This window comes from Semicossyphus pulcher, unplaced genomic scaffold (genome assembly GCF_022749685.1).
Source record: "Semicossyphus pulcher isolate SPU_LCO1_2020_fin unplaced genomic scaffold, fSemPul1.0.p SCAF_23, whole genome shotgun sequence".
NCBI lineage: Eukaryota > Metazoa > Chordata > Actinopteri > Labriformes > Labridae > Semicossyphus > Semicossyphus pulcher.
The window spans coordinates 8,144,877-8,158,390 of NW_027211697.1; the positions used below are offsets into that span (position 1 = coordinate 8,144,877).

The 13,514-nt window shown below is 45.8% G+C and overlaps 1 protein-coding gene across 1 annotated transcript in view; it reads right to left on the reverse strand.

Moving 5' to 3' along the window:
* sdk2a (sidekick cell adhesion molecule 2a) overlaps positions 1 to 13,514 on the reverse strand; it is a 92,139-nt gene that overhangs the window by 31,201 nt on the left and 47,424 nt on the right. Inside the window, 4 exon segments of the mRNA XM_069674134.1 lie at positions 4,149 to 4,282; positions 6,535 to 6,682; positions 6,960 to 7,066; positions 8,608 to 8,767. Coding sequence (XP_069530235.1) covers positions 4,149 to 4,282; positions 6,535 to 6,682; positions 6,960 to 7,066; positions 8,608 to 8,767 — 549 coding nt within the window.

Below are 13,514 nucleotides of genomic sequence, written 5' to 3' on the forward strand. Positions count from 1 at the left end.
GAGAAAAAATCCATAAACTATATGCACACCTCAGATTAAGCCCCGCGCATGTGCCTGATACAGCCAATTGAGCATGACTAGATCCTTACATGGAGACTGACAATCTGTCACTATCACCAGCAGGTAGCCAGCATGCTATCAGCCAACTATTAACACCCCTGTCTTTACTTTGGATCCTTTTTCTAGTGCACACAGCGTTTCCTGAGCACGGTGTTAGCCCAGGTGTTAGAAGCCATTATGTAGCATAATTGAGACAAACACAAAAGGCGATTAAATGCAGCACCATCACTCACGGGTTTCACGGAGCCTCCAGCCAGCCATCGATTCACTGCCCTCAATCAGTGATCTCTCTCTGAATCTGATCTCATTTTCCCCCACCTCCCCTGTGTGTGGGTATGGGGCCTGCGCGCTTCTATGTGTTTGACTGATTGTGCGTCTATACAGTGCAACGCGTGTGTGTACAGTACGCCTGCGTGTGCACATGAGCAAAGTTTATTTTTTTCAGAGCGACTCAAAAGCGACTCACACATTTTTTTTTGTAATCACTGTTGTTATTTTGTTCCAAATCGTGGTAAATTACACCCTACGCCGCCTGACTGAAGCAGCAGCCCTCCTGATGGGTTATTGCTGTTTGCGTCTTCATTCGTTTGATCGCTTCATTCAAAATCATGATTTTTACAAACCCAGTTTAACGCAGCTCTCTTAAATTCTTAATCGTCTTATTTCTTAAATTCTTGCCTTCATAAGGTTTAGCTTTTGAAATCAGCACAAACCTACACAGAAGACAATAAAATGCTGCTTCAGGTGATTCAGATACTGCTGATTGTACAGCTTAAAGCACAAAAAGCAACAAAGAAAAAGAACAAATTCAGCTGCGGCTGACATTTCGCCGGCGCATTCAGAGAATGCATTTAACATTTCAAAAGCACATTTGATTTAACCCCAAAGCATACAGTATACCTACACGCAGGATGAACAGATACGTCCTTATGGTAGCCTGGAGTGTAGAAAACTCGTACAGTAAGTGCTGGGTCCTGATACTAAGACGCTTTTCATGATGTTCGGCGAGGGAGAAAAATGCAAATTGGGTTGTACAGCGAGACGTAGGGGCGGGTTGAGCAGATGGACAAAAGTACTAAAATATAGATACTGTATGTGAAGGCAGATAATAAACCCATTGATAATTAAGTCAATAGACACTACAAGCTTTTAGAATCCTACTTGACCTCCCAATTAATCCATCTCATCCTGGTGGTAAAAGCATCTTCTTGAAGGCATTAATGACATTATCATTAATTAGCAGCGTCGAACAATAGATCAGAGGAGCTTCCTGTCAAGTCGTCAGAAGACTCATAACATGATGAAATCAAACATGCTTTGCCGAGCTTCAGAGGATTCACGAGGAAAAGCCTAAATCACATGGATCAGAAGTTATCGGCTAAAATGAACGATCACAAGCGTTCGGCTGATCTATGTAATTTGTGCCGTCTAATTAATGCGAGATTATGTGGAAAGTTTGATCGGTGCGAGTCTTGCGGTCTCCTGATCGAGGGGAGAATAAGTAGACAAAGAGAGAGGAGGAGGAGATGAAGTGATGGGTGAAGAGGGGAGAAGGAGAAATCCATCAGCACTAACGCTCAACTTCTACATAAACAGCACATTATGTATAAAATGAGGGATTTATTAGCTGTGTCCAAATACACGGGCTGCAGCCTTCGAAGGCCGTATTTGAAGGCCGATTGGGTCCTTTAGATGCGGCCGACAAATGCGTCCTCCTTTTCCATCGGGTGCATCCTTCACGGCCTGAGGTATCCCGAGATTCATTGTGCGCCAATTGAAACGAGATGGCAGATTCTTTTGCGGCCGAGGAATACACTTTAAAATGTAAAAGCTTTAGGTTTCAACTCAATTGAATTGCTAGCGTTACACATGTTTAATAAAACGAAAGGCCTTGAAAGAAATTATCTTTAAAATAATAGTTGTTCTCTTGGGCACCACCTAATGGCGATATACGGTAATTGCAGGCGGACACTTCCAAGTTTAACCAGACGTCTACGGTTGGCTCAGGCTATGTAACGGTCGCTTTCCTTTTTAGACTGTTTGCCTTCATCTGAGCGTCCAATTTGTTTCTTTTTCCTTGGATTTTCCCTTATTTTTGAAGTTGTATCTGTAGTCATCGATCTTTTCTTTGTTTGTTCACGTCAAAACGCGTCACTAACTGGGCGCAGCTTGTGATTTTTTCCGTGAACGCCGCCGTGTCCCAGTCCGTAATACTGCAAATGCAAAGGCTTTCAACAGTGGGCTCAACGTTAGTCATGCTAGCTTGTTAGCCCGCTAGCTACCTGTTGCAGGAGTGGCGTTTGGTGAAGGGGGCGGGAAAAGTTTGTGATGCAAAACAGGACATCCTCCGTAAACAACACCATCTCATTTCAGTTCGGCTTAAATGGTCTACGCGTCCGTGGACCGCCTCCTTCGAAGGCTACAGCCCGTAGATTGCGACACAGCTTTTGATTGCAATTGTCAATGCAGTCACGTTGAAGCTGTTCCTGCAGTTTGTGTGAAATGATCCCTTTAAATAAAGTCATGATGTAATTATTTAATTCCTCTTTGAGATGTTTCTGAGTAATAAACAAACTTAACACGTCCGTTAAATGAATTCTGTTGAACTTGAATATTTGTTTGCAAATAACGCAGCGAAAAGTGGGATTCCATTTGACTTGTCGAATAATTCATTTTATTTTCTACAAGACATGACTGCTTTCCTGGCAGACGCTAATTAATGTATTGCAGTCCGTAAACTCTCAGTGTTGAGAATACTTCAAGTGTGTAATCTCCTAATTAAAAGGGGAAAGTAAACAACGTGGTGACCTGCATAGCAAATTCTCGCTACTAATGTCACCATATTGTTAACATGTGTCCCTGTCCAGAGACAATTGTAAACCCAAGTCGACTGTAGTGAATTTCACACTCGGAGGAATAAAAGGAAAACAAAATGTCTGCCCAGTCAGAGCGTTAGCCACTGCCAGTTTACTTTTTGCTATTAGACTCAGTTGTGTCTCATTTGTATGCTCCCTCTGGATCCACTCTCTCCCTCTGCTGCATATTTTTCCTCCACAGAATCGCTAAAATGAACAAATGCAGCTGTAAAAAAAAAAAACCTTATTGACTTTCAGATGCAAACTAAGGCGGTGTGATCCACAAGGCCAGTCTCGGGGAGATTCAGTGATATCTGGTCCCCGCAGATTGCTGTGTCATGCGTACTGAGCTCTGAATTACAAACACTGTATTAACGGCGTGATGAGAGGAAGCCGCAGCCGGCTAGATATTAAGCAGCTCTGCATTTGAACAGGTTAAAAGTCTCATACATCAGTCAAAACATGAGATGAATAATGCAAATTATAAGAGATCATAAGAGAGTTGTTATGTAGGTGGTATAATATTCTGTCCTAAATAGAAAATTAACAGCAGGTGAGAGAATTTATTTGACTTTGTTTGGATGAGAGGCGACAGCAGGTGCGATAAAGGGAGCTCGTGATTCGACATGGAACCATGCTCGCATGAAAAGTGCCCAACCTTATTTAAAGTTCTGTTTATAAGCGAGGCCGACCTTCTAATCGGAAGTTTGCTTTAGCGTGGGCGTGTGCATGTTTAAATCACTCCCTGTTCGCTCAGTGTCATTTTCATAAATCTGTTTTTTTTGCGAGCAGTGATTAAACTGAAGGTCCACTTTATGGGCTTTTGCATCCAGGCAGGCAGAGAGGCGCTGCTGGAGCTGTGGCTAAAACACACGTTATGGCTGTAATTCACTGCCGGAGCCAGAGGTTATAGAGGGGGACCGAGGAACAAGAGGAACACTGTTGTAGTGAACGTAATGGGTATGATTACATGTATTGTCTAGAGAGAAGAAGAAAGGAGTGATATGATGAAAGGGCCAGCCAGTAGAGGGCGCTATCTCTGTTTCTATTGTCTGGCTGAGCCACCTGTTGTGTCGATGCTGTGATGCATGTGCAATATAAGGAATCCAACTCTTTCTTTCTTGTCACCTGCAACAACCTGCTGATGGCACAAACAATCTGCCAGTGAGGGTGTGTCCGCCTCTGACAGGGCGAGGGAGTGTGTGTCTCCGGCACGTGCGTGTTTTCACTTACTCTCCACCGTGAGCGTGATGGGCTGACTGGTTTTGTTCTCCCCGTTCTTGTCGTTGACCGCCTGGGCGTAGTAACGTCCCGCATCAGGGGCCACAGTGGACAGGATGACCAGCGTGTTGTCCAGCGTGATGGCACTGAGCAAATATTCATGCATGTATTAGTTACGCAAACTTTTAAGGCCACTGCATCGCCTTACATTCCCTCCCATGACACATGCATAACCTCAACCGTAGCCTAATAAAGTCACAAACAGCTTAAGGGATCACCAATTTGGCTCCCAATTAAACAGACATCCCCAGTCAACTGGTGTGCATGCCCCCTAACACACCAAACCGCAGACATACACACATTAACAAGCACGCAGACACACTCATATCATTAAATCAGTGCGAAGTTGTTTCTACAGTCAATAAATCCTGAGGGTAAACTGCCTCACACACATGTGCACATAAATTATGTCTGAAAAGAAGCACACAAAAAAACAATTTTTATGAGCGCTTCCATCTACAAGCTATCTCAGTGTCTTAAAGGAATAGCGCGGAATTCCACCCTTAATTTTATTCTCACTGTTCCTGCAGAACTTGGGTATTAGTACAAATTTGACTGTAATTATAATCACTGTATGAACCCAGGGGGGTGAGATCAGTTAGGCTGGTCTTGTGAGATACTGTAGGTTCACAGAGGAAGTTCCTCGGTCGGATGTGTTTTTCAGCTGAAAAAGAATTCTAATAAATCCTGACAAATTAATTGGTCCCCCAACAGCTTTGTGGAACTGATGAACTTAGATGTCTACATATTTGAAGTATATTTGTCAGATGTAAGCCACAGTCAGAGTCCATCTTTGTGGGACATGGGCCTGATATATAGATATGAATAATTACAACCGACAGATGCTAAAAGGAGCCAAGAAAGCCCTTAATTTAGTGATATTCATAATTAGCTTATATTTCTTTTAAATGCTGGAGCTCTCAGTGTGTTCAGTGAGCATCATGTTAGCTGATCTGGGTCTGTGGGGCTATTTTATCGTCCTACATTAGTGGAAAATTTGTAATTTTGTCCAGCTCATTAGAAAACAGGAAAAAAGGATGAAAACTTGTAAAACTTACACAAGCAATTAGCCTGAAAAACAAAACAAAGCTACTCCTCTAAAATCCAATTTCTATAACTGTTGGGTCCCAGCAGCCTTGAGAATGGCTCAGTGTTGGTTAAGCTGAAGGTCTGAAACGTCTGAGAAGGGCCCATTAAACGAGAGCTGACGCTAAGCACACGGCCAGATTAGGCTCTTCGTATCTGCCAGCATCTGCGCGATCGGTTCAGGATAAACAGACACGCTCCTGGACAATTACGAGCCGTAGCTCTCGCCGAGTCAACAGACACTTATACAAACACACAAACAACGATATACACACACTGCTGGGAATATCAATGTGGCCTGACACAAAGCGAGCAAACAAGCAGTAAATGCAGAGTGTCCTGTCAGTGCCTCTCATTGTCACAGAGCAAAGCTTCAGCGCTTCACTTCTGATAAGAGTCAGCGGCATAGTAACCAGCGCTGGAACCGGTCCAAACATTCGTGGAAGAGGTTGGGATTTTTTTTTATTCCAATTCCCTTTAGTGCTCGCACTGCGTTTTTTGGAAGCCCGCAGGCGGACGATGCACGCACCAATCCGACCTTCAAGCCGGAGCGTGCAACTCAGGGTAAAAGTCTTCATGTCAGATACGACATGGTGGAGCAGGCTGATGAATAATCGAAGAGGAGGTGGTTTCTGAGGAGATGTAGACCGCCTGCCTCTATTTGTCCGCGTGGCAAAATTAATCTCAGGTGATTTCGTTCGCAGTTTGTCTTTAGGAAAAATGCAGATCTGAATAGTCACGATTCCAAAAAAAGATACCACACATTCACACTTGCAGAAGAGCTCATACAGATATACAGTCACCTACATAACTCCCACTGTGCAAACACAACCGCACACAGATTCTTACATGTACATACAGCATGCACACACACATCCTTTCACACACAAATCCACCTAGGGGTGAGCGCTGTCAGTCAAATGTATCATCAATTGAGGCCTTTTGTCCAATTTTGTCTAATTGGTTCCCCTGCTGCCTGCCATCTCTACCCTTCAATCATTCTGCCTCGCAGAGTCAATAGGGGCGATATAATAACCCGCTTTATCACTGAGAGGTGATTCAATGATGAACACAGGGCCTGCGCCAAAATTCGCTCATCAACCACCCTGCTTAACTTCGCTTGTGGTGTGCGGGGGATTGGAGAAAATCTGCAAGGAGTATTGGCCGTCTTAGGAGTCATGTTTCAGAAAGTCAAATTCACACAAGCGTTCTCACAACACACAATCCAAGCTGAGGGGGAAGGTAGACTCACATTCGGCTGCTGGAGGGAATCTTACGTCCGTCTCTGAACCAGGTGATCTGCGGCCTGGGGAAGCTGTGTATGCGAGGAGCGTGGATGAGAGCGCCCTCACCCTGGGATACAGTTTGAGACCTTTCACCCTCAACGAAACCGCCCATATCTAGCAGATAGAAAGAAAAAGTTTGCAAGGAAGGGAGTTAAGGAAAGTTACATTCGAAAAATAGCAGAGAAACTGTTGCCAAAATGTTGGAAATGCATGCCAGCAACAAAGAAGATGAAAAAGAAGAATTGTCATTATTACCCAGTCTTGTACCTTTTTCAAAGCCTAAGCTCCTTTACTCGCAGTGACTCATCCACATGACAAGCCTTCAACAAAAACAGTGTCCTCCCCTTACTCTGTCACAGCTTTGGATGTATGGAAAGAAGCCAACACTTACAGGCAACCTGCACTTCAGTGCTGCACTGCATTATAGCACCCACTCGATTCCTCACAATGCAGCGGTAGTGGCCAGCGTGCGATCGGTCCAGCGTGGGGATCAAGTACCTAACGGGCACACACAAAACAAAGCGCCATTAGTCATCATCAGCATGACAGACAGCGACATTTGTCATCTTGGCGCTTTTTGTCCCTTACGCTCAAGATGCTAAATTAATCGAGATGTTTCACTGGGCACCTTAAGAACAGCTTAAATGGCATTCTACTTAGAGCGGCCTTGAAGTGTGATTTGTTGCTGATGTAGTGCTGGCCAGTATAGTAAACTCCGACAGCAGAATGAATGTTTAAGGCTAGCCTTGTAGTGAACAGCAGGAGAGAGCAGAGCTTCTGACTGGCAGGACTCACAAGGCCCCATTGTTATCCTGTAGCTCCAGTCAGGTGAATCAAATCATACCAGCGCCTCTCACATGTGCAGCCATATATGTCCGTCCATCCCCTGATGTGCATTCATGTTAAATGAGCTGTGTGAAATGCAAGCGAGATAACCCCAGAGCAGAGTCCCCTTTAATTGGTTTGCTACAGCCACTTAGGAGTGAGGAGTCCGCCCCTGCCATGTTCCCCCTACACTGCGATTCGGGTAAGGGTGGCGGTGCTGGTGGTGGTGGTGGTGGTGGGGGGGTATAGGGGGTCTGATTAAATGGATTCCAGTTCTCCTCTTTGATCAGGGCTGGTGAAGAATAACAAGCAGAGGGCTGGCCTGCAAAGCAGACCCAGAGACTAAGCCACGTGAGAGCTCAGCCAAATGCTGAGTAAAAAAAGAAGAAGATGAGGGGTGAGAAGGGGGGAGAGAGAGAGAGGGGGGATTTGAGAGCGGGAGAAAGACGGACAGGGAGAGGAAAGAGTGTGTGGTTGAAGCTGGTGATAGCAATCAGACAATGCCACCAGAGAGTGTGTCCACGTCTAGGGGACTAGTCAGGCTGTGAGTAGAGAGGCAAGAAAAAAAAGACACAGAGAATAAGATGGAGACTGACTTTCTCTGTGGACTGCAACCTGTTAACAGACTCTCGTACAGTACAATGCAAAATGCACAGTGATGCATACGCTCATACATACAAAGAGGGGCCTTGTTAGCGCAGGCCGAGGCTCTCTCTAACCACACTCTGAACTGTTCAGCGCCGTGTTTACAGGCTGGAGTAAGTGCCCAGAAGAACTCTCCCCCTGGTCGGTGGAACAGCATCTTACTGCTGACATAGCAGTGTACGCCAACAACCACAATATACAATCTGATAAACAATATGCATTGTGGGATTTTGTTGCAGGCAATGATAGCTTCTACAAACAGAGGAAGAGATATCAGCTCCCACCATCTCTGAATGTTGAATACCGTGTGAGATACAAATCGGAATAAATCTGACAATCCCCTGAACGCAACTTGTTATGTCTCAAGGGAAACATGCAGCCAAATCGGTCCTGAATAAATCCATAGAAATGAGTCACAAATATGAATAAAAATGAGCAATTGTGCTATTAGTTACAATTAAATGCCGCTAAAATGCCCTTGTGTAGTAAGCTAATTGTAGTTGATGAATAATGATAATAAAAAAAGAGATAATAGAGTCAGTTCTGGCAGGCAAGGTTGCATTCCTCACCTGTACTCCAGGGAGAAACGCGTGAGCTCGGTGCCATTGTAGATCCATTTGAATTCCAGGGGCCAGCTTCCCTCTGCCATGCAGGTGAGAACCAGGCGGTTCCCCTCCAGGTGAACCTGGGTCTGAGGGGGCTCCATCTTGAAATAAGGTGGGACATCATCTAGTTGAAAGAGAGAGAGAGAAAAGAAAAGCAAAAAAGGTGAGAGTCATGTAAAAAGACAAAGACGGTAAAAAGGGAAGTGGCGAAAGAGGCAGCTGGTGAAAAAGGCAGTGATTCAGTAACCCCTCTGAGCAGACACACAACACATTTCCAGCAATTCGCAGGAAATGAGGGCTCAGAACAGGCTATTTCCATTTTTCTTCTGCACTGATTGGGAACTTGAAGGTCAACTGAGAAGCCTGCCAAAAAAGCACATGGAATAAGTTGTTACTGCAAAAGCAGCTTACTCTTTTATTTCATTTGAAACGCGCTGGCAAAGAGGTAGAGGAGCAATTTGTGCAGCAGAGGGAGTGTAAATGAACACGTCCATACCTCTAGATCACTAAAAGAGGATGGAAGAGAGAGAGAGTTGGAGAGAGAGGGGGGGAGGCAGAAAGCAGATGGAGAAAAACACAGTAGAGATTGTACACACACGCAAAAAAAAAGACACAAGCAAGTAGGAGGAAGAGAGAGTGTGAAACTGGGAAGCCATGGGGGGTGGGGGTGGAAGGGGCTGCTTTGGAAAACACAAAGTTTCCCAGCCTTAAACCCCCTTCTCTGACAAGATGAGTTATGCTCTGTGCCTCCCTTCATTTATCTTTATAGTTCCCTAATGCAGCCAGATTATACAAGCCCTATCCGCAACACTGCACACAGCCAGTGCAGCCACAGAAAGCCTTTAAGGTGATACACAAGGTCCAGGGCTCAGCTTGGAGACAAAGTGCTTTCATTTGAGCTGATGAAAAAGGCATGATCAGTCCTATTGATCTGTCTGCCTCACCAGCCACAGGCGACACTGAGCCGATTGTGCCAGTGTTTGTGGCGGGCTAATTAAAGTCTGTATTAATAGTTGCAGTAAGCCGCCAAGGCCTGGAGCACGCCTGGTTCTAGGTCTTCCACACTAGCTGACTCACTCTCACGGCTGATTACTGGAGCCCCTCTCTCTGTCTCTCCCCGCATCCATACGCAAGTTCACACCCGAGATTTACGGAGCTAAAACAGAGGATGTTGTGGTGGAAGCGGGTACGTGCGAGGGCAGCCTCGCCGAGGCAGGGAAGAGGAGACAGAAAATTGAACCTGATTGAAACTGTAAATAAAAGAATGACTGTGCACCTCTGTGTTTCACACACGCAGCCATGCGCGCAGTTTGTACATCCACACAAACACAGATAACAGGACACACGCACCAGCACACATCCGAAAGCTGCAGCTTACTCCCCAATCTATAACCCACAAGCACACCACTCATAAACAGAGACAAACAAACAACAGCCATCTCATCGCTTTCTGTTCCCTAAACCAGTCCTCACATTTTACCCCATTTGTTAACAACGACACTCAGCTACCTGGCCAATCTGTTCTTTCTACAACCGTTGCATAAACTCCTCCAGAACAATCACCGCCAAACCTGACAGGCCCTTGAAACTGATCCCTGTTTGAGCCCAAATGGAGGAGCCATCCCCATTTTCCCCGAGCACGAGCCGCTGGAGTGGTGGCTTTACGGTAATTCCATCCACCGGTAAATGCATTCGTACTTGACACACACGTACACAAACACACACACACACACACAGAATCCCAAAACATTCACTTATGCCTGAAAAAAATGCACACAGGCAACACCCAACCACTTCCAGCTGGTTTCGGGGGCTGGGTGGCAATGTGCACTTAGCAATGCAGCGGCATCAACAAGCCACCATTAGAGACCTGCACAAGCCAAACCCAGACACATTGATCGTCTGAGGCAAGGAATATACATAATACCAAGTAACCAGTGTGAAATTGCGTAACAGAAAATTGAGTGCATGGAAATCACCACTGTGGTTACCGGTTTGAGTGCAATTTTATGCGTTCACATAAGTTTCTGCTTCGAATTACCCATTTAGCTGGACACTGATTTTGAAACCCTGAGCAGAGGCAATCTGCACAAGTTTTTGTGTGACCAATTTCACATTTAGAGTAAAGTATATATTTTCAGGAACAAAGCAAGCAAGGGACGGGGGGGGGGGGGGCTTTTTTTTTTTACATCACAAAGATTGCTCTCCGTGTATCACACAAGAAAAGTGATCTCCTTTCCGAGACTCAGCGAGAACTCAAATGGCCGCTGACCGCTAGCAGTTGTTGCGGCAAAAGGAAGATAGGATCATAGGAGCAATTCCTCTGCACACTGGGCTCTGGGATCTAATGAGTTTTCAACAGAGAACCACTTGTCTGACCCTCATTCTCCTTGTCCTCTTCATCACTGTGATCTTTGATCTTTGCAGCGAACCACTGGGGTCGAGCGCTGCTGTTTGTGTCGGTGGTAGACACTGTATGTGTTTCAGGTAGGGAGAAAATCAGGGCCGATACAGATAACGTTTTTTTTTCAATAACTGGAATTTCTGTATTTATTAATGCACTTGTTCAAAAAATAACAGCCTGAAAAGCCACTTTAGCCTGTTTTAGAATCACCTGGTCATATTACCAAACATTTTTTTAAGCTCCCAATTTGCACAAAGAGTGAGCCCTCCTGTCAACTCACTCTGGTACTCAGTTTATCTCCCACGGTCTGCCAAGTGAGACCTCTCACCGAGTAGAAACACTCTTTGGAAAAGCCAAAACAAAACTCCTGCGGTACAGGGCTGTGAAGGTCTTCTTGGGGCGGCTGTGGCTCAGTGGTAGAGTCGGTCGTCTTTCAATCGGAAGGTCGGAGGTTTGATCCCCAGCTCCCTCAGGCTACATGTCGAAGTGTCCTTGGGCAAGACACTGAACCCCAAAATTGCTCCCGGTGGCATAGCCAATGGGTATGAATGTGATATCTGAACTTTACGTAGCAGCCTCTGCCATCAGTTTGTGAATGGGTAAATGTGATATGTAGTGTAAAAGCAGCTTTGGTGGTCGCAAAGACTAGAAAAGCGCTATATAAGTACAGTCCAATTGTAAGCAGGATCCAGGGAGTTCCTTACAGGTAGAATCCGAAGCTGGTGTGTCTAAGGTGTCCAAAATTCAAGGGATTACAACTACCGCGGATTTAACTAACTACTGTGAACCGCCATCTTGATTCGGTGCGTCACCAGTTTTATCATTCGCCGGCCGCATCATCAGCCTATTGGCTAAGAAGTGAATTGCTTCCAGGCGGTGGAGGTAATGTAAAAGGTAAGACCAAAGAACAATTACGGGCGGATTGACACAAAAACATCGGCTACTGCCATCGGCGCATGCCACCTTATTTGCCGATGGGCCGATGGCAGTCAACACGGCCACCGACGTTCAGCCGATGCATCCCTAGTTTCAGGTGTGGTTTCTCTGTTCCTTTTGAGATAGATACTGTGTGTTTATGCATATGTGGATGTGATCTGGGTCTATTTTTGCTCATTTACATCACATGTAGACACACACAGAACAAAGCTCAGTTGATATATACAGTATGTACAGTAAAGACACTTCATTGTAGATGAGTATGCTGTTGTCACTAATATGTCAGGTCGATGTGTTTGCTTCCACTCTGATGTGATCCGTAATTTGTCGCAGTTGTCATCTTGTGTTAGAGCACACTAACTTCATGGAACAGAAGCGTACACACATGCCCGCAGACACAAACACAGAAATATACAAAAAGGGGAACTACAGACTAGACGTCATGACTGGAGGGACGTGTGCAAGTCTTATTGGCTGTGCTGGGAGAAGAAAAAGCTGACATCTTTTCTGGGGGAAGAAGGAATGATTGGCGGGGAATGATTGGCGGGGAAGGATTGGCGGAGAAGAACTGTCGCTTCCTCCTTTACAGTGATGAACAAAGGGACAGAGGTTTGGCTGGTTCACGGCCGTGCCTGCTGCAGGCTTCAAACCCAGATGGAAAGCTAGAGGGCATTCCTTCTGGACCAGGAATTCCTGCAACACTATGAGCACAGATAAAAGCCAACCGAACTGGGTCGGCAGATCTAGGGGAAGACCAAAAACCGGCACGGGAGATCCAGGAGGGTTTAAATGTGGCTGCTGTGTAGAGCATCTGCCCCCCAACAGTCAAGCTGGACCACCACAGCCTATTCACCGCAGATATAAAAGCACCTTATTCTAACCTGACAGCTGAGGTTGAATGGTGGCACAGCTCCAGCCGGGTCCCCTGCTGCATACACAGAATTTTAATGGCTGTGAGACAAAGACCACAGGCATCAGGGCAGCTTTATAAACCAGGGCCTATTGTGCTCCCTATCGCGCCATGCTGGCATGCAATCACACAGACGGTGTTCACATTCGACTTTTGTCTTGTATCCCTTCTCTCGCTTTTTTTGGGGGGGTGGCTCACCTCCTTACCCCTGCTCCTCTCCAGCAGCAGGGAGCTCTTCCTGCCCTCTGTTAAATCCTCAGGCACCTGTGTTTGAGCCTGTGTAACCACATCCTAGCTGGCACTCGGCACAACTGTATCACTGAAATGCAGCGATAAAGCGGAGCCCCTGCCTGTTGAAACATTTGGAGGTCTACTTGCTTGTAACTCTCTATTTCTCACTCGGCCTACCTCGCTATCTCTTCCTCTACGCCTCCCCTTCTCTTCTGAGACACACACGAACACACACTTCTCCATCCACCTCATGTCAGCCAGGAAAATTTAGAGCTATCATTTAGCCTATACAATTGGGCTTTAAAGCGCGAGACGGGTCATGGTTAGCCTCTCTGATGGGGGTTATGCAACAGTCATGGCACTGACCTTGGCCTAGTAATGGGTTGGTGA